Consider the following 21,306-nt stretch of genomic DNA (forward strand, 5'->3'; position numbering starts at 1 on the left):
GGACTCGAACTTTCAACCCAAGATCAAGAGTCGCATGCTCTCTGGACTGAGCCAGCCAGGCACCCCTACTTATTTATTTAGTTTCTTATTTAAAATGGAAGGTGTAAGGGCTTTATTTGTTACCTTCAGTGTGGAGCTGATAACCCCCCCCTGCAAGCTGGTAGTTCAGGTTGTACCACAGTCTAACTCTGAGCTGGAGTCCAGCCTCCTTTTTGGTTGTGAGCCCTCCAGAGATACCCTTGCAGGGCCTGAGGTGTGCCCCTGTCATTGCAGGGAAGAGGAAGAAATTGGCCGGTGGGGGAGGGGGGAGGGGCCTAGCCAAGCAGAAAAGGAAAGAGGTGGAAAGGAGGAGGGAGATCGTAAAGCTTTCCTGGGAAGACTGGAGATAGGCTGTCTGCTACTCTTCCAGTGTAGCTCTCTTTGCTTCATCCTCTGACTTTTCATTAAAATAGTTAACCTTATTCTTTTTTTTTTTTTAATTTTTTTAACGTTTATTTATTTTTGAGACAGAGAGAGACAGAGCATGAACAGGGGAGGGGCAGAGAGAGGGAGAGGGAGACACAGAACCTGAAGCAGGCTCCAGGCTCTGAGCTGTCAGCACAGAGCCCGATGTGGGGCTCCAACTCACAGACTGTGAGATCATGACCTGAGCCGAAGTCGGACGCTTAACCGACCAAGCCACCCAGGCGCCCCTTAACCTTATTCTTAATTCTCTAAAGCTAATCAATCGCTGTGTCAGTAGTGGGATCAAAAATTGTTTTGAGACAGAGCGTGAAAAATACTCATTTTTTAAAAATAATGAGATAAAGCATAATATGTTTAGGATTCTCTTTTGTGTCTGGAATCACAACAAAGAAACAGTTTGAGCAAGACCATGGCCCCTGTGACTATAGGGGCTTATTTTTTGGAGGAAGTTACTGTGGTCCTGGGGGAGTTGGGCCTCCAAAGGATGTGTTCTTAGAGGAGGACTTGCAGTTTCAGCCTGACGGCAGTTGAAGTTAACATCTTCCAAAGCCTTTGTTGCTAATTGTGTTAGTTTCCTTCTTATCTGTGTAACAAATTGCCACAAGCCTGATGGTTTAAAACTAAGTGAATGTATTTCTCTACAGTTCTGGAGGCCACAAGTTTGAAATTAAGGGGTCAGGATCAACAGTGCTTCATCCCTCTAGGCTGGGGTGGAGGTGGGGAGGTTGAGGGAAATTCTTTTTTTGCCTCTTTTAGTGGCTCCAGGTGTTTGTTAGCTTGGAGTTGTAGGATTCTGATTTCTGCTCAGTCTTCACATGGCCTCCTGTCCTGTGTCTATGTCTTTCCCCCTCTGTCTCTTAAAAGGACGCTGGACCCACTCTAAATGCAAGGTGATCTTATCTTGAGATCTGTAACTTAATTGCGTCTGCAAAACCCTGTTTTCAAGCGAGGTCACCTTCACAGGTTCCAGGGGGTTAGTGCTTAGACATGCCTTTTCGGGTGCTACAATTCAACCCACTACTCTAATTGAATGTAGACGGGATGTTCTTATTAAAATTAAACAAGGACATCATCCTATGACCTGATTTGAAGAGAAGTCTTTTCCTTTTCTGAATTTAAATTTTATTTATGACCAAAATAATACATGCACATAGTTTAAAAAGCCAAATAGCATTACAAGACTTGTAACGCAACAGCATTTCCTAGCTTCACCCCTCTTTGTTCTTGATTCTTGCTCTATAGAGTTCATGACTTTCAACGGTTTTTTTTTTTTATGGTATTCTGCATATTTTTGTTTTGTTTTGTTTTGGTTTTTAAGTAGCTCCACTCCCAACATGAGGCTTGAATCTCATGACCCCAAGATCAAGAGTCACATGCTCTATTGACTGGGACAGCCAGGCACCCCAACTTCTGCCTTTCTGAGTGACATCCTTATACTGTTATTTTTTAGCTTGTCAGTTTTATTTACTGTCTTTTAACTTACCGAAGGTGAGGATTTAGCTCTCTTTCTGGCCAGTCTCCACAAACACGTATTCTACCCTGATCTTCTGAGTATTCCCACATCACAAGTTTTGATTAAATGGTTTATGCTCTTATAATTATAAATTTTATTCACAGCTGAGCCACCTAGTTTATTAGGATTACATTTCCTTTCATACAACTTTTGTTGTTACTACTTCCTTATTTCCTGATTTTTTCATTTGCATAGTTTTCTGTGTTCCTGTCACTAATTCTGCACCAAACTTTTTCTTTTTAATGTTTGTTTATTTATTTACTTTGAGAGGGAGCGTGAGAGAGACAGAAAGAGAGAGAGAATGCAGGGCGCCTGGATGGCTCAGTTGGTTAAACATCTGACTTTGGCTTGATCTCATGGTTTGTAAATTCCAGCCCCATGTCGCACTCTATGCTGTCAGAGCCTGGAGCCTGCTTCGGATTCTGTGTCTCCCTCTCTCTCTGTCCCTCCCTGGTTCTCACTGTATCTCTCTCAAAAAAATAAACATTAAAAAAAAAAAAGAGAGACCCTTTCAACTCAGAGTCCTTTATAAGAAAGAGAGTGCCCGGCTGCGCACTCGCAGGTGGGGAGGGGCAGAGAGAGAGAGAATCCCAAGTAGGCGAGCCCATTGTGGGGCTCAAACTCATGAACTGTGAGATCATGACCTGAGCCGAAATCAAGGATGCTTAACTGACTGAGCCACTCAGGCACCCCTGCACCAAACATTGTGATAGAGCTAAAGTTCTCCTTTTTTAAGTGCATCAGATGCATCGTGTACTTTTTCTTCCATTTTCATTCTTTCATCTAGAGATAATACTTCGTATAAACTCTCTGGTCTGGACTGATTGCTTTCTGGGCTGTTACACTGTAATACCTTGGGATTTTTTCATCATTCATCTCAGAATTCCTTTTGTCTTTCCCATGTGAATCCCCACTATCCATCCTCTTTCTTCTTTACTCTCCTGGAGCACATCTTTCAGTAGCTTCCTGAGGAAAGCAGTTTGGGAGGAATTTTTTTGAGATTACAAATCTGAAAACACCATTATTTTCCAGCCATATTTGATTGATGCCTTTTTTTGGTCATAGAATTCTAGATTGAAAATAATTTTACCTAAAATCTGAAAGCATTGCATTGGCTTCTTGCATTTAGTATTACTGTCTGGAAGTCTGATGCTGCTCCGATTCCTCTTGTTTGTAAATGTGACAGGAAGCTTGTTTACCCTTTGTTCTCCTGTTCTGAAATTTCATGGCATTGTGCATTAGAGTGGTTTGTTTTCTCATGCATTGTTCTGTGCACTCCTTGGGTTCTTTCTGTCTGGAACTGTATGTACTTCAACTTAAGAAAAATCTTCTGTAACATTTCTGTGCTGATTTCTTTCCCCCTTTTCCCCCTTTTCTATTTCTGGACTTACTCTAAGTTGGACAGTGAACATTTAAAATAAATTCTCTATTTTAAAAAAGTTGTTTTTCTCCTCTTCTTTTTCTTTTGGTTCTACTTTTTAGCGTGTGTCTTCACTTTATCAGCTTTGTTTTTTTCTGTCAGCACTGTCCTTTCTAAGAGCAGTTTCTTATTCTCTGAATCAACCACCCAGCCAGCTTGCCTTCCCACCTTCCTGCCTGCTTGCCTTCCTTCCTTCCTTTATTTTTTTATTTTTTTAATGTTTATTTATTTTTAAGACAGAGAGAGACAGAGCATGAACGGGGGAGGGTCAGAGAGAGGGAGACACAGAATCTGAAACAGGCTCCAGGCTCTGAGCTGTCAGCACAGAGCCTGACGCGGGGCTTGAACTCACGGACCGCGAGATCATGACCTGAGCTGAAGTCGGACGTTTAACCGACTGAGCCACCCAGGCACCCCTTTCTTCCTTCCTTCCTTTAAAATTACATTCTGTTCTTGTTTCCTAGGTGCAATATTTTATCTCTGAATTGTTTTGAGGCTATTTTTGATCTCTGTTTCATTTAACTATAAGCTTTTTAAAAAGACATATAATTCATATACTTTACAATTCACCGCTTTGAAGAGTTATTTCAGCAAATGTTAGCCTTTTCACAAAGTTTGTGTAGTTGTTACTTACTACTGTCTATTTGCAGAACATTTCATCACCTCGAGAGAAACTTTTTACCCATTAACAGTCACTCCACCCCACCCCCCTGACCCTCTCAGCCCTAGGCAACCACTGATCTCCTTTCTCTTTCCACAGATTTGCCTATTCTAAGTATTTTGTATAAATGAAATCATATAATAATCGGGCCTTTTTGCCTGCTTCCTTTTTTTTCTTTTCTTTTACTTAGTGTCAAGTTTTCATAGGTCATCCATATTGCAGAATGAAACAGCACTTCGTTCCTTTTTTCACCAAAGAATATTCTATTGTAAGGATATACTGCATTTTCTTATCTATTTCTCAGTTCATGAACATTTGGGTTGTTTCCCCTTTTTTAATTCTGAATAATCCTGCTATGCACATTTGTTCTTTTGGGCATACACCTAGAAATGGAATTGCAGGGTCTTAAAATTCTGTTTAACTTTTTAAAAAATATTTTATCTTCGAGTAATCTTTAACCCAACGTGGGGCTCGAACTCACAATCCCGAGACCAAGAGTTACGTGCTCCACCTACTGAGCCAGCCAGGCGCCCTGATTCTGTTTCACTTTTTGAGGAACTGCCAAGATGTTTTCCAAAGTTGTTCACCATTTTTCATTTCTTGCTAGCATTATTTGAGGATTCTGATTTCTCCAAGTTCTTGCTGTCATTTGTTCTTGTATACTTTCTGATTTTGGACATTTTAGTTTGTGTGAAGGGGTATCTCAGTATGGTTTTAAAATGTTTGCGTTTCACTAGTGACCAGTGAGCTTGTGCATCCTTTCATATATTGTTTTTTTTTTTAAATCTCTTCTTTAGAGAAATGTCTGTTTAGATCCTTTGCCCATTAAAAAAAAAGTTTATTTCGAGAGTGAGAGAGAGAGGGAAAGAGAGAGAATCCCAAGCAATCTCCACAGTCAGTGCAGAGCGGAATGTGGGCTCGAACTCACGAATTGTGACATCCTGACCTGAGCTGAAACCAAGAGGTGGACGCTTAACCAGCTGAGCCACCCATGTGCCCCTGTGCATTTCTTTTTAAGTTGTATTATTTGGCTTTTTATTACTGAGTTGTAAAAGTTCTTTATTCTAGATACGAGTCTTATCAGATACATGCTTTGCAAATATTTTCTCTCATTCTTTGGGTTGTCTTTTCACTTCCTTGATGGTCTGCTCTAAAGCACAGAAAATTTTAATTTTGATGAAGACAAATTTATCTTGTTTTTATTTATTTGTGCTTTTCATAGCATGTCCAAGGAACCATTTCCTGACTTAAAGTCATGAAGATTTATGCCTTTCGTTTTTTTCTGAGTTTTAGAGTTTTTGCTCTTATATTTTGGTCTTTGATCCATTTTGAGTTCATTTTTGTATCAGGTGTGAGGCACAGGCCCACCTTCATTCGCGCACGCATACCCAGTTGTGCTAGCACCATTCGCTGAAAAGACTATTGTTCTTATTTCTGCTGAATTGTCTCGGCACCCTTGTCTAAAATCAATTGGACGAAAAAGTATGGGTTTGTCTGTGGATTCTCAATTTTCTTTACTTGCTCTGTAGGTCTGTCTTTATGCCTGTACTCCATGGTCTTGATTACTGTGGCTTGGTGGTAAGTTTAGAAATCAGGAAACGTGAATCCTCCAACTTTGTTTTTCTTTTTTTTTTTTTTCAGGATTATTTTGGCTATTCTGGATCCCTTGCATTTTCTTATGCATTTTAGGATCAGCTTGTCAGTTATTTTTTTTCTCTGCCTGTTTTGATATCTGGCTTTTCTGTCTGAGGCTCTCCTCAAATTGTGTTCCTTTCTGCATGAAGTACCAGCAGGCTTAGCTGTGTGCTAGGACTCAAATGAGGGAAGGTGAGTGGGGTGGGGGGCCAGTGACTTGTCACAGTTCCTGATGTAGACTTCCACTTATCTTCCTGGATCCGCATGGTGCCTTATCACTACCCTCAGCTGTGCCTGAAATCCTCAGGTGTAGTCGAATCTATCCAGAGTCTAAAAATTAACTCTCCTGTTCAGGTTTAGGGAGGGTGACTGCCTAGCTGAATTGGTGGGGAAGGGGGTCCAGGAACTCTGTTTTCCATACAGGCTTTCACTGGTCTCTGCTGTTTTTAGGCTCACTTAGGTTCTCACTTTCAGAGGTACCTGGTGACCCGGTTATTGACCCTCAGCACCATCAGCCTGCTTCTCGGCAGCTCTGCCTTCCCAGCCGGTTCAGGCAGTTAGGTTTCAGCTTCAACTCGCTTTCCAGAATGTTGCCTCCCTCTTTAACTGTTGTTTCGTTTTCTATTCATTTTTAGTGGGTTTGTATTTTTGTATTTCTTTTTGTTTTAAATCTTATTTCTTTTTTTTGAGAGAGAGACAGAGAGAGAGCGAACAGGGGAGGGGCAGAGAGAGGGAGAAAGAATCCCAAGCAGGCTCCGTGCTGTCAGCACAGAGCTCCACGCGGGGCTCAAACTCACAAACCCGGAGATTGTGACTGAGATTGTGACTGGAGCCGAGATCAAAGGTCACTTAACCGACTGAGCCACCCAGGTGCCCCTGTTTTTGTATTTCTTTTCTGTCTTTCTGATGGAGTTTGAGAAGGGGACAGACAGAGATAAATATACGTGTTTAATCTGTCATGTTTATTGAGAGCCCCTGGCAGGCTCTCCGGGGAAAAGTTGATATCATGGAAGGTGGTGTAATATGTGGTCTTCTTGGAACCACTACTGACACAGAGCTCCTTCACTAGATTCTGTTCCTAGAGTTTTATATTCCCCCATTTTTTTCATCTGCATATTTTTCTGTGCAATTTTTCTGCATAATTTTGGTTTTGCCTAGAACATTTGGATAGAGCTAAAGTCCTACTCTTAGTACAGTGGGCTAATTCAGTAACAGTAAACCTGTGGTTCTTACCCCAAATTTATATTAGGATACCCTGGGGGAATTTTTAGATAACATAGCTGACCCCACCCTACTCCAGACCAAGCAAATGGGAATCCCTGAGGCTGGGATTTGGTTGTTCTTTTTGTTGGTCTGTTTTTCATACTCCCCAGATCATTCATTCTCGGTGCACAAGGAATCGAGAACCATTGCTCCAAAGCATTTCCTATTTCACTAAGAATAATTTTACTTACGAAGAATTTTTCAAATTCCACTGAATCTCTTACCGCTGTCATTTTCTTCCTCCTTCACTGCCCTTGACATGCGCTGGCCCCTTTTTGTTGTTTATCCTCCCAAGACTCACCAGCACCTCAAGAGCTTCTGCCCTTGCTCTTTTATCTGCCTGGGATGTTCTTCCACTGATATTCTCTATTCCGTCCGCCATCTTCAGGTCTTTGCTCAGAAGTCACCTTCCCAGCAAGACTTTCCTTGTCCACAATTTTCTCTGCTTTCGACTGCCATCTCAAATTCCTGTCCTCCTAAACTGCTTTGTTTTCCTCCGACTGCTGGTCACCTCCACACATCTCTCATTTGGTTTGTCTGACATCCCTTGGGGCACATGTCCTCTCCCTATGTTATCAGTCTTTTAGTGTTTGAAGAAGCCAATGGATGGAGCCTCATTTATTCTTTCTTTCATGCTTTTCTTTTCTGTGGGTGGATATGAGTGACCTGTATCATTTCTTTCTCCTGGAAAAACTTCTTTTAAAAATTTCTTTCAGAGTGTGTTTTTGTTTGAGGAAGTCTTTTGTTTATTCCTTTACTTTTGAAGAATAACTCCACTGGCCCCAAAATTCTAGGTTAGTGTGTTTTTTCTTTTAATACTTTAACTGTTTCATTCTGCTGTCTTGTTGCTTGTATCGTTTCCGGTAAGAAGCCTGCTGTAATTCTCATCCTTAATCCTGTATAGGTTTGCTGGGTTTTTTTTTTCTCCTTTGGCTTCTTTCAAGATTTTCTCTTTGTTTTTGGCTTTGTCTAGATTAAATAAGGTAATATTGTGTGTCCAGTTGTTTGTTTTGTTCTTGTTTTTGGTATTTATCCTACTTGATGTTCTCTGAGCTTCCTGGATTTGGGGCTTGTTCTTGGTTTTTAATTTTGGAAAATTCTTGGCCATTATTACCTAAGGTATTTCTTTTGCTCTGTTCTCTCTTCTTCTGCTATTCCAATTGTGCATATTTTGCACATTTTGAAATTATCTCACGGTTCTTGGACTTTTAAAAACATTCTTTCTTCTCTTTGCATTTTCATTTGGGAAGTTTCATCTGACGTATCTTCAAGCTCTGAGTCCACAGCCACGTTGTCTACTGATGAGCCCATCAAGGCATTCTACGTTTATGTTACACTGTTTTAGATTTCTAGCATTTTCTTTTTTCTTTCTTAGAGTTTCCACATCTCTACTTACATTGTCCATCTGTTCTTGGGTGTTTTCTACTCTTTCCAGTAGAATCATTAACATATTCATCCATAGTTATTTTTGAGAGACAGAGAGAGAGAGAGACAGAGTGTGAGCAGGGGAGGGGCAGAGGGAGAGGGAAACACAGAATCCTAGAATCCAGGCTCCGAGCTGTCAGCACAGAGCCTGACGGACATGGGGCTCGAAACCACGAACCATGAGACCATCACCTGAGCAGAACTCAGACCCTTAACCAAAGTCAGACATTCAACTGATTGAGCCAGCCAGGCACCCCCAAAGTTATTTTATTTTATTTATTTATTTTTTTAAATTTTTTTTTCAACGTTTATTTATTTTTAGGACAGAGAGAGACAGAGCATGAACGGGGGAGGGGCAGAGAGAGAGGGAGACACAGAATCGGAAGCGGGGCTCGAACTCACGGACCGCGAGATCGTGACCTGGGTGAAGTCGGACGCTTAACCGACTGCGCCACCCAGGCGCCCCATCCCAAAGTTATTTTAAATTCTGTCTGATAGTTTTAAAATCTCTGTTATCTCTGAGTCTGGTTCTGATACTGCTTTGTCTCTTCACACTGTTATTCTTGCCTTTGGGCATTGCTTATAATTTTTTTTAAAGTTTACTTATTTATTTTTGAGAGAGACAGAGAAAGCGTGAGCCAGGGTGAGAGAGAAAGAGAGAGAGAGAGAGGAAATCCCTAGCAGGCTCTGCAGGGTTAACATAGGACTTGAAGTGGGGCTTGAACTCATGAAACTGTGAGATCGTGACCTGAGCTGAAACCAAGAGCTGGATGCTTAACTGACTGAGCCACCAGGAGCCCCTAATTGTAATTTCTTTAAAAGTTTATTTATTTAGGGGCATCTGGGTGGCTCAGTCATTTGGGCGTCCGACTTCAGCTCAGGTCATGATCTCACAGTCCGTGAGTTCAGACCCCGCATCAGGCTCTGTGCTTACAGCTCAGAGCCTGGAGCCTTCTTCGGATTCTGTGTCTCCCTCTCTCTCTCTCTGTGCCCCTCCCCTGCTCATGCTCTGCCTCTTGCTGTCTCAAAAATAAATAAAAATATTAAAAATTTTTTTTTAAAGTTTGAGAGAGAGAGAGAGAGAGAGAGAGAGAGAGAGCATGTGTGTGCATGCGTACTTGCAAGTGGGGGAGGGGCAGAGAGAAAAGGAAAGAGAATCTCAAGTAGGCTCCATACCGTCAGTGCAGAGCCTGATGTGGGGCTAGAACTCATGAACCATGAGATCAGAGCTGAAGTCAGATGCTTAACCAACTAAGTCACCCAAGTGCCCCTTTCTTATAATAATTTTTTTTTTTTTAATTTTTTTTTCAACATTTATTTATTTTTGGGACAGAGAGAGACAGAGCATGAACGGGGGAGGGGCAGAGAGAGAGGGAGACACAGAATCGGAAACAGGCTCCAGGCTCTGAGCCATCAGCCCAGACCCCGACGCGGGGCTCGAACTCACGGACCGCGAGATCGTGACCTGGCTGAAGTCGGACGCTTAACCGACTGCGCCACCCAGGCGCCCCTCTTATAATAATTTTTAATTGAAGTCTGGACATGATGCATTGGGTAATAGGAACTGAGGTTAATAGGCCTTTCGTTTGGGATTTTATGTTAATCTGGCTAGGAGTTGGTTTGTATTTAATGATCGCTAAAACTGTAAGTACCAGAAACTTCAAATTCATCTAGTGTTCTTGTTTTGGTCTCTTAGTTATCTTTGGTCTTCCCTAAGAAGTCCTTTTTTTTTTTGTTTTTTTTAAATAAAAAAATTTTAAATAAATTTATTTTAGAAAGAGAAAGAGAGCATGAGTGGGGGAGAGGAGCAGAGGGAGAGAGAGATACTCAAGCAAGCTCCATGCTCTTTGTGGAGCTGGACATGGGGCTCGATCCCACGAACCTGGGATTGTGACCTGAGCTGAAATCAAGAGTCAGACTTTCTTTCTTTCTTTTTTTTTTAATTAGAAAAAATATTTATTCATTTTTGAGAGAGAGAGTGAGAGCACGTGCAAGCTGGAGAGGTGCAAAGAAAGAGGGAGGGATACCAGATTCTGAAGCAGGCTCCAGGCTCTGAGCTGTCGCGGGACTCGAACCCGCAAACCGTGAGATCATGACCTGAGCTGAAGTCGGATGTGTAACCGATTGAGCCTCCCAGGCACGTCCCCCAGGAGCTCAAAGTGTGCACCTTTCATCTCTTTTAGGTGTAACCCACTCTTATGACCCGTGATATGATAGGAAAGTATGGGGGAGGGGGAGTATTTTGCAATCTTATCATTAAATCTCAGTCTTTTAATGGGTCTTTGTCTCTTGGTTGTGACCTTCACAAGTGTTTATTAACTGTTTTCTCCCTCTTAGGTGAAACAAGAAGGCTAGAAAGGCCTTAGGGAAATTTCCTCTCCCTAGTTAGGATAAAGCTCTGGGTAAAGTCTTTTTCCCTAGAGATGGGCCATTCTTGTGGAGAACATTTGGCATATTTCACAGTGGTTACTTCTTCCATTTCTGAGCCAGGGCCAGGAGGGGATCTTTCTAGGTTCTTTACCAGGAATTTTTTTTTTTTTTTTCTGTTTTATTCACTGATGTATCGCTAGCACCCAAAACAGTGCTTGGTGTATAAAAGATGCTCAGTAAATATTCGTTGAATGAGTAAATGAATACCTTTCACCCAGGCCCGTGAGGTTCTTTTATGTAGATGTGGAAGAATTTCTCAGACCTAAAATGACAATAAACTGATGACATTTCTCTGAATGAGTAGTCCTCAAACCTAGTGTTTACTTATGGGGTTTTGTGGTGTTTGTGAGCGTCTCTCTAATCTGAACCCTGCATAAAATGGGTTTGTTTTAGAGCGTTTTTTTTTTTCATTTTTTTTTGACTGCACCCTTTAGAAAAAAAATGTATTTGATATGACCCAGTATGCATGTACATATAGTATACATTTATCTGAACAGACTTTGCAGGAAATAATACTTTTCCTTATGTTTGATGTACTCATATTTTCTACTCTGTTATATTTCGTTTTTAAAACATACTTTTCAAGATTTACATAGAGGATAGGTTCAGAGGACAATACATGTTTCATTTTTTAAAACAAATTTGGGTAAATCTACCAGAGTTAGTTTTGGCTTCCCCCTTCCCCTCCCAATAAATCCGTTACTTTCTCCAATAATGAAATTCTTTGTGTGTCTGTAATCTTTGGTGCTATTTTAAACATTGTTCTCTTTCTTCCTCCTTCCTGGCCCAGGCTTATGCTAAGTCAGTTTTTTTGGGGAGCAATTTGGATGCAAGCATTTCCAATTGTTTTTAGCAAGGGAAACAGTTCCTTGAGTTCACCACAGTGTTGCTGAGACCCGTGGGCCTCAGGTTTCATGAGATTCCTGTAGTGCGTAGTGGGGATTTGAGACTCATGCCCATTAGGGGCCCTGAGGCAGAAGCTAATAGATTAAAAGTGCTTTTGGGATGGGATCTGACTTCTTTTCTCTAGGAATGGTTACTTTTTAAAATACATGGTTGAAAAGGTTTTACAGTTCAAAATACCTACCTACCTTGTGATGTCAAGGTGGTATTTTCCCTATTGGATCTGGAAAGACAGGCAGAGCCCTGCAGAATAACACTGATTATTGTTAAGAAACAATGGACTGTAATCACGAAAGACATTGGAGAAAGAAAATGTCTTGTCTGCTCTGTTTCTCCTCCTTTCCCGGTTGGCTTTCTTCCTTCTAAGCCTTCTTTGAAATTTATCTGACTGATTTTGTTTTGGGGCCACGGAGTATATAGATCAAGAGGTTTGGGCTTCTTCCCATTTAACAGGCTGTGTGGAAGCTTCCACTTTCATTCTCTCGAAGTCTCTGGAGTTCAGGCCACGGGCTAAAAAATACTAAAGCTAGTTTAAAACTACCCTACGTCGAGTTGCCTTAGGAAAGAGAGAGTCCCAATAGATGTAAAGATTTTTAAAATGTTCTTTTATTTTTAAAGTCTATGAATAATGGATTTCCAGCTTATAGTGTTTTAACCCCTGTTAGTGAAAGCCCTGAGGCTTAATTTATAATCATTAATCTTTCCTTCATTATTCAAGATACGATCTTTCCTCCCCCCTTAAAATTATCGTTAAACTACGGGAAAGATCAAACATGTAAAATGGTTCAGAGAATTAGATAAAAAATAGTCATAAAAACCACCATCTGGATTTAATGAATATTAACATTTTGCCATATTTGCTTCAGAACTTTTTCTTTAAAAGATAAAATGTTGCGGATACATTTGAAGTTCCCTTGGCCTCGCTCCTCACTCCAGTTCCCCTGCTGCCTTCTGTGCTACTCCAGGGGTAACTTCTGTTCTCACCTCTGTGTGGTTACTTTCCATCCACGTTTTTATGCTTTTATTTCATTTACGTTTGGCCACAGCAATGTACAAGTGTTTTGTGTAAGTTCAAGTATACACCAATTGCATTATACTACACTTAGGTTTCCCCTGGCTTTTTTTTTTTTTTTTCCTTTTAGCATTATAATTTGGGATTTGTACATGAAGATTGAATTCATATATTTCAAGCACTACATAGTATTCCATTTTATAAATGTATCACAGTTTACTCATTCCCCCATTGATGGACATTGTTTACAAATTTTTACTACTAGAAACGTTGTTGTGACGAATGTCTTTGAATATGGCTTCTTCAGCGTGTGTTAGATTTTCTCTTGGCAGATATGTAGGAATGGAATCTTGGGAGGTGCACTATATACGCATCTTTAACTTTATGGAGCTGGCAGGTACCATCTAATATGCCCCCAAAAGTGTATAAGGCTTCTCACCAGCACTTATTGTCAGACTTCCAATCTCTTGCTAATCTGCTAGGTAGAAAGAGACTTGATTTTTTTTTTTTTCAACGTTTTTTATTTATTTTTGGGACAGAGAGAGACAGAGCATGAACGGGGGAGGGGCAGAGAGAGAGGGAGACACAGAATGGGAAACAGGCTCCAGGCTCTGAGCCATCAGCCCAGAGCCCGACGCGGGGCTCGAACTCCCGGACCGCGAGATCGTGACCTGGCTGAAGTCGGACGCTTAACCGACTGCGCCACCCAGGCGCCCCTTGATTTTTTTTTTTTAAGTTTACTAATTTATTTTGAGAGAGAGAGAGAGAGAGCACACGCGCTAGCGAGCAGCAGAGGGACAGAGAGAGGAGAGATTCCCAAGCAGGCTCCACACTGTCAGCACAGAGCCCTGTGTGGGGCTCCAACTCACGAACTGTGAGATTGTGACTCCCGAACTGAAATCAAGAGTTGGAAGCTTAACCCACTGAGCCACTCAGCGCCCCAAAGAGTTGATCTTTTTATTGCTTTTCCCAAACAAATTCAGACTGGGGAATCACAACATCATCCTTTTAAATTTCAGAAAATGATGTTCAAATTCATTCATTCAGGAAACATTTCTGGAGTTCCAGTTATGGGGCAGGCACCATTCTGGATAGTCGGGCTACAGGGCTGACAGATGGGACACACATCTCAGCCTTCACGCAGCTTACATTCTGGGGGGTGGGGGGCTGGGTAGAGAGAGACAATAAATACGATAAATCAATACGATATTAATCATGTCAGTGGTAAATGCTAGGGAGGAAGAGTAAAATAAGGAAGGATGGGCCCAAATGTGTGTGGAGAGGTAGGGTTAATAGGGTGGTCTGGGAACACCTCTTAAGAAAGTGACATTTGAGGGCACCCGGTGGCGCAGTTGGTTAAGCGTCCAACGTCAGCTCAGGTCATGATCTCACGGATCATGAGTTTGAGGCCCGCATTGAGCTCTCTGCTGTCAGCGCAGAACCTGCCTCTGATTTCTGTCTCGGTCCCTCTCTCTCCCCTCCCTGCTCGTGTGTGTGTGTGTGTGTGTGTGTGTGTGTGTGTGTGTGTGTGTGTTTGCGCTCTCAAAAAGAAATATTAAAAAAAAAGTGACATTTGAGTAAATGCCTGAGGTAATGAAGGAATAAACCACGTATGTGGACTACTGGGGAAAGAACATTCTAGATGGAAAAGGTGGAAGTCTAAGAGGGGAGCATATCTGGCATGTTCAAGGAACAGTGAGGAGGCTTGTGTAGTAGCTTGAGAGGAGGGAATAAGTGGGGAGAGAAAAGGGATGAGGTCAGAGAGGGGTCTGGACTGTAGCACACAGGACCTCCATTTTCAGGACTTTGGCTTTTGCTCTGAGGTGGATGAGAAGCCGCTGGGTGGTTTTGAATAGCAGAGCGATATAATCTGACGTACATATTAAAAAAAAAAATCAATCTGCTGAGTGTAGAGATTAGATTGAAGGGGGTGAAGGGAGAAACAACAATCTGGGTAAGAGATCACCGGGCTTTGGACCAAGACACTGACAGTAGAGGTGGAGAGAAATATTTGAACCTGGGAATATTTTAATGGTAGAACCAACAGGCATTATTGACGGATTGATGTGGGGTGGGAGGGAGAAAGGAGAAGCAGGGATGAGCCCCAGGATTTTGGCCTGAGCCACTGGTTGGAAGGAGTTGTCATTAACTGAGATGCGGAAGGCTGAGAAGCACATTCGTGGGGGAAGGGGGGATATCAGAAGATCGGTTTTGCCAGTAGACAGAGGGTCTGAGGTTCGAGGGTGAGGTTTGTAGCAGACATACCGATATGGGACGCTCAACAAATAGATGATATTTAAAGCCATGAGACCGGTGAAATAACCAGTAGATGGGTAACGCCTGAGCCATGGGACACCCTTATGTTAGAGGGTGAGGAGGGGAAAAGGAGCCCGCAAAGGGGCTGAGCAGGAGCAGCAGGCCAGGCGGGTGGAAAATCAGGCAGGTGTGACTTCTGGAACCAAGGGAAGGAAGCATGTCAAGGAAGAGAGTGATGGATCCATCAGGTCACGTGAGACGAGGACTGAGAATTCACTACCAGATTTAATAACATGGAGCTGTAGTCTTGAGAACTTGATAAGGGTAGTTTCAGTATTGTATTCCTGTATTCCACCATTCCAGTATCATATTGCCATATGCTCCCTGGAACTTTTCAGGGGATTCCACTGCTGTTCCACATGTAAGATTGAAGTAAAATGCTTGTTACAGACCAGTCCAGAAAAAAAACCCAAAAAACAAAAAACTAATCACTTACAAAATTTTTGGACTAGATATATCTTACAAATAAGGCAGATTATTTTGTTTTGGGCTAACATCTTGAGGCACAAAATGATTTGACCTTAGCTATGGAAAATGTCAAAATCGGGGCGCCTGGGTGGCGCAGTCGGTTAAGCGACATCAGCCAGGTCACGATCTCGCGGTCTGTGAGTTCGAGCCCCGCGTCGGGCTCTGGGCTGATGGCTCGGAGCCTGGAGCCTGTTTCCGATTCTGTGTCTCCCTGTCTCTCTGCCCCTCCCCCGTTCATGCTCTGTCTCTCTCTGTCCCAAAAATAAATAAAAAAAAAAAACGTTGAAAAAAGAAAATGTCAAAATCATTGTGACTTCACAGTGGCCACATTTCATCCTCACGTAAAGGGCTTCCATTCTTGGAGTCATGCATTGTTTTAAGGCTGAAGAGCTCTTCAGAATTGGAAGTTCGGAGGAGAGATCAGAAACAAAAAGAATGAGAGAAGGTATTAATGATGTTGAATAGAATAGGAATTTCAGTGTTTTTGCAGTAGCACTTCTCAGGGGTGGTCCTTCTACCTCTGGCGGCCCCTTGAGAGTTACAGGGTTTTGCAAGATCAAAATTGTTTTCATAACAACTTTCTTTGCCTTTTTCCTCTGTGATCACATACACACGGATGGTGCAAAAGCAAAGGTGGGTAGAGCTGTTGTTGCCGTAGCTTGAATCCGGGCAGTGGCACGCCTCTCAGCTGTTGTCACCGTATTCCTCACTGGGGCATACTGGGTGAAAGGGAAGAAAACAGTTAGTTGCACTTAAGAATGTACTTGATGGAGCAGTAAACGTTACTAATTTTATTAAGTCTTGACTCGTATGCGTGTCTTTTTTAATATTCTCTTTGATGAAATGGAAACTATGCTCAAGGTGCTTCTGCGTTCTGAACCATAATGGTTGCCTTGAGAAAAAGCACTTTTGTGAGTGTTTGAATTGAGAGCTGAGTTCGTTGCTTTTTTTGTGAAATACTATTTTCACTTAACTGAAGTTACTAGATTTGGGTGTTTGGCAGACATTTTCGTGAAGATGAATGAAGTGAGCATGTCACTTGAAGGAAAACAGCTCACAGCATTTGTTGCCAATGATAAAATATGAGTTTTGAAGTGAAAAGTAGAATTTTGGAACACATATCTACCACTAAGAGCTTGACAGTTTCCCAATACTTAAAGATCTGTCTGATGATATCACTGGTGACATTTCACAAATGTGCTGTTTTTGGATAGTGTATAATGAAATGTGTCAACATTTGGAATATCTACATAGCTCAGTGAACCAATATTTTTCAAATGACAAAGGACGCTATTACAAAATTGTATACGATTAAGAGATCCATTCCAAATGCAAGATAGACTTATACCTCTAGCCAAGATGGAGTGAGGTAGTGAAGCACACCCCACATGTGCTTTTTGGCCATTTGTATATCCTTTTTTTTGAACACTTTTTTTTTTTTAATTAAAAAAATTTTTTTTGATGTTTATTTTTGAGAGAGAGAGACATACAGTGCAAGTGGAGGAGGGGCAGAGAGAGGGAGACACAGAATCCGAAGCAGGCTCCGGGCTCTGAGCTGTCAGCCCAGAGCCTGATGTGGGGCTCAGACTCATGAACCGTGAGATCGTGACCCGAGCCAAAGCCGGACGCTCAACCGACTGAGCCACCCAGGCGCCCCAGGAGCCCCCTTTTTTGAACACTTTTAATGTTTATTTTTGAGCAAGCGAGAGAGAGCATGAATGCGTGCGTGTGTGCATGTGGGGGAGGGGCAGAGAGAGAGGGAGACCAAGGATCCAAAGTGGGCTCCTCGCTGACAGCGGAGACCCCCATGTGGGGCTTGAACTCAAGAACCATGAGATCATAACCTGAGCCAAAATTGGATACTCAACCAACTGAGCCACCCAGGTGCCCCTGTATATCTTTTTTGAAGAAATGTCTATTCACATCTTTTGCTGATTTAAAAAATTGGTTTACTTTGGGGCACCTCGGTTGGTTGAGCGTCTGACTTTGACTCAGGTCATGATCTTATGGTTTGTGAGTTTGAGCTCTTCATGGGGCTCTCTGCTGTCAGCACAGAGCCCACTTTGGATCCTTTATCCCCCTCTCTCTCTGCCCCTCACCTGCTTGTGCTCTCTCTCTCTCAAGAAATGAATAAACATTAAAAAATTAAAAATGGGTTAAAAAATTGGATTTTTAGAAAAACGTATTTATTGTGAAAGAGAGCGAGCATCCATATGCACTTGTGAGTGAGTGGGAGGGGGCAGAGGGAGAGGGAGAGAGAATCCCAAGTGGGCTCCATGCCCAGCCCTGAGCCTGATGCGGGGCTTGATCTCATGAAATGTGAAATCAAGAGTCGGATGCTTAACCAACTGAGCCACTGGATGCCTCCCTTTTTTTTTTTTCTTTTTTTCTCAGAGAGAGCGAGCGAGTGAGCAGGGGAGAGGGCAGAGGGAAAGAGAAAGAGAGAATCCCAAGCAGGCTCCACACTTGGCACATGAGCCCAATGCGGGGCTCAATCCCACGATCCTGGGACCATGGTCTGAGCTGATGTTAAGAGTTGGATGCTCAACTGACTGAGCCCTCCAGCGCCCCCCCCCCCCCCGCCTTTTTTTTATATTGTTGAACTGTGACTCTTTTTTTGAAGGTGTTACTTAGGCTGTCTCCTGTACGTGTTGGTTTAGTAGTCCTGTGTCCTTCCTGGGCTAGCCAAGATCCATCTAGGCCCATAGTCGTTACAAGCCAAACGCCACCGTGACAGAAGTAACACCAAGTTGCTTGGATATTTATATTTTCTGGACTTCATATCTTTACGTTCACATATTAAAATTAATACAGTTCCCCAGTGTCTTACCAGGTACTCTGCAAACCTACTGCTATGCTTGCCTTGCAGTTTTCTGGTGATGACATGGCATCTGCCAGTTCCAGCCGCGCAGGAGTGGCTCTGCCTTTTGAGAAGTCTCAACTTACTCTGAAAGGTGAGTGGCGCTGCGCGAGGGGTTTGCCCTTTGAGGTCTTAAACACGTCCGGGGCTCTCCATCTCGCCCGGTGGGAGCTGAAGACCCCTCATGATATGACCCCACCCCCACTCCCACTCCTCATCTCTTGTTACTTTTCCACATGTGCTCGGCGATAGCCACACGGGCCTCTTTGCTCTCCGTTGAAGGTGCTGGCCATGCTACCCCCTCTGAGTGTTTGTACCTGCTGTTCCCTCTGAGTGAAATACTTTGGGGCCAGATGTCTACCTGCTTTGCTTCCTTACTTTCTAGAGGTCTTTTTTTTGTTCTTAATGGGCCAACTTCTTTTTTTTTTTTTTCTTTAAGTTTATTTTTGAGAGAGACAGAGACAGCGCGCCTGGGGGCGGGGCAGAGAGAGATTGGAAGACAGAGAATCCCAAGCAGGCTCCACACTGTCAGCATGGAGCCTGATGCAGGGCTCGAGCCCATGAAACCGTGAGGTCAAGACCTGAGCCGAAAACCAGGAGTCAGACGCTTAACCATCTGAGCCACCCAAGTGCCCCTGTAGGTCTTTACTCAAAAGTCACCTTCTTCAAAAGGCCTTCCTGATTCCCCCAGATGCAGCCTCCCCCTCCCCCACCTCCCTCATATCTGTCCTCTTCACTACTGTAGATTTCTCTTCTTAGCTTTGTCACCATTTAACACAGTACATATATTTATTTCCTTCGTTAACTGTCTCCTTCAATAGAATATAAACACCACAAACACAGGGATATTTGTCTGTCTTGGTTACTTCTGATACCGCAGTGATTGGAACAGTGCTGGAAACATATTGGGTTGCCAGTGAATATTGCTTGAATGACAGAATGTAGCTTTGGTAGCCTTAGGTCTGCAGAAGAGCCCTGAGAGATGCCTGGGGACGGGGGAAACAGCACTCGGTATCAGCACTCAGGCCTCTCAGAGGCACAGTCATTTGAAGGCAAAATTGTGTCATCATTTTTTTAATGATTATTTTTGAAATGTAAATGTCACTCATTTATTTAATCTATTCACATACTTTAAAATTGTTTCCTTTCCTCCGGCTCCTCAGTGCCCCTGATTGGAGGAAACTAACATTACCAGTTTCTTGTGGTAGTATTACACATACAGACATATCAAAGGGGATGTAGTTTTGTGATTTTGAGAGCCATGTTGCCTTCCTTGGAAGGAATATTCTTCTAGCAGTGGTTGAGAGTGGCTATTTCCCTACATCTTTACCAACACAATGTGTTGTCAGACCTTTTTTCTCTTTGCCAGTCTGATTGGTAAAAATAACTTTGTCAGCATAGTTTTATTTCACATTTCTTTAAGTTATAAATGATGTTTAGCATCTTACCGTATATTTAAGGGAAACTTGTATTTCCTTTTCTGTGGATTGCGTGTTCATGTCCTCTGCCTGTTTCTTATTTACTTATGGATTAAAAAAAAAAGTCTTGATACATTTTCTTCATTTTTCTTGATGTCTCCATGGCTGTTCTAGGTCTTTGGAGGGGGGAGAAGCGTTAGAGTGAACTTGATAGAGCTTTGAACTTGCAACTTTAGCTCTTACTACCTTGTCTAGTAATTAGCAAGCCTAGATTAAAACAGAAGTATGTCCATGGAGCCTGGTGACATAATGAAGTCCCTGTTTTGGGGCCTTATTATTCAGGAACACATAGTGACTTGTAAAGGTTTCTCTGTTTGCCTTTCCTCATTGTGAAATTTTTTGCTCGCGTGGAAAGAGCTAACTTGATAATACAGGTGCATCTCATTATATGTGCATTTAACCTATAGGGAGTCTATAATGCCACTTAGGCAAATGGTTAGGGAGAAAGAAAAAAAGAGAAATGACAAAATAAATGGTGTGGGTGGTTCCTCCTCTGTTGTGTTTCACTGATAGAGCCTCTAGTGTAATTTGGGAGATGTGACTATGCTGTTCCCTCCCTTGTGCCTCTCTGTAATGCAGTCCTAGAGTTTTAAGATACATTTTAAAAAATATATCAAGGCCCTTAAACATAAGCGACCTATTTTATCTGATATTTAACTTAAGAAGCACTGAGAAACTAAATACTAAAAAACAGCACAACATGGCTTCAACTGGCCTTTGGGAATCTACAGAAAGACCATCTATCAGACTCTATTTTGTGCCTTCCTGAGAGCTTTTCAAGGGTATAATTTTGGCCATGTGTGATTTTCCCCCCTTGTTTGTTAACTTTAAAGGCTAAATCCCATGTGAAGATGTGAAATTGGCATTTATATTTCATCGAACAGTAAATAAATTTTCCAGATAAACCTGCTCGTATGTTGAGACCTTTATTTTGGCTTGTGTTTTAAGAACAAGAGACATTCAGAGGCACCTGGGTGGCTCAGTTGGTTGAGTGCCCAACTTTGGCATAGGTCATGATCTCGTGGTTGGTGAGTTCGAGCGCCGCGTCGGGCTCACTGCTATCAGCATTGAGCCTGCTTTGGATCCTCTGTCCCCCTCTCTCTGCCCCTCTCCGGTTCATTCTCTCTCTCTCTCAAAAATAAAAATAAACATTAAAAAAAGAAACATTCAAAATATCACCCCCCTGATTAATTATATGTTACAAAGGGGAAAATGTATCTTTACAGTGGAGTCACCTGACAGACCCCACATTAACCAAGGGATCAAACTTAGCATCCACAATAGGACGACAACCTAGTGTGCATGGTGAGAAGTTTGCAATGTAACCTGTGTAGTATTCTGGACAAAAATGTTCAATGTGAATCTCACCACGAGGAAAACAATTTAAGAAATACAGGCTTTGGTGCAATTAATGAGAGAGCTGGTGGAAGTCTTTAAAAAGCATTGTCATGGACAAA

General features: G+C 42.3%; 1 protein-coding gene across 1 annotated transcript in view; it reads left to right on the forward strand.

Annotated features, from left to right (window-relative positions):
* WWP2 (WW domain containing E3 ubiquitin protein ligase 2) overlaps positions 1–21,306 on the forward strand; it is a 148,473-nt gene that overhangs the window by 8,052 nt on the left and 119,115 nt on the right. Inside the window, exon 2 of the mRNA XM_047078683.1 lies at positions 18,381–18,465. Within this exon, the coding sequence (XP_046934639.1) occupies positions 18,396–18,465 (70 nt within the window). The 5' untranslated portion in view covers positions 18,381–18,395. The remainder of the gene's footprint in view (positions 1–18,380; positions 18,466–21,306) is intronic.

Source organism: Lynx rufus, unplaced genomic scaffold (assembly GCF_022079265.1).
Source record: "Lynx rufus isolate CCGP_SWC_20201006 ecotype Redwood Valley unplaced genomic scaffold, mLynRuf1.p SCAF_16, whole genome shotgun sequence".
Lineage (NCBI taxonomy): Eukaryota > Metazoa > Chordata > Mammalia > Carnivora > Felidae > Lynx > Lynx rufus.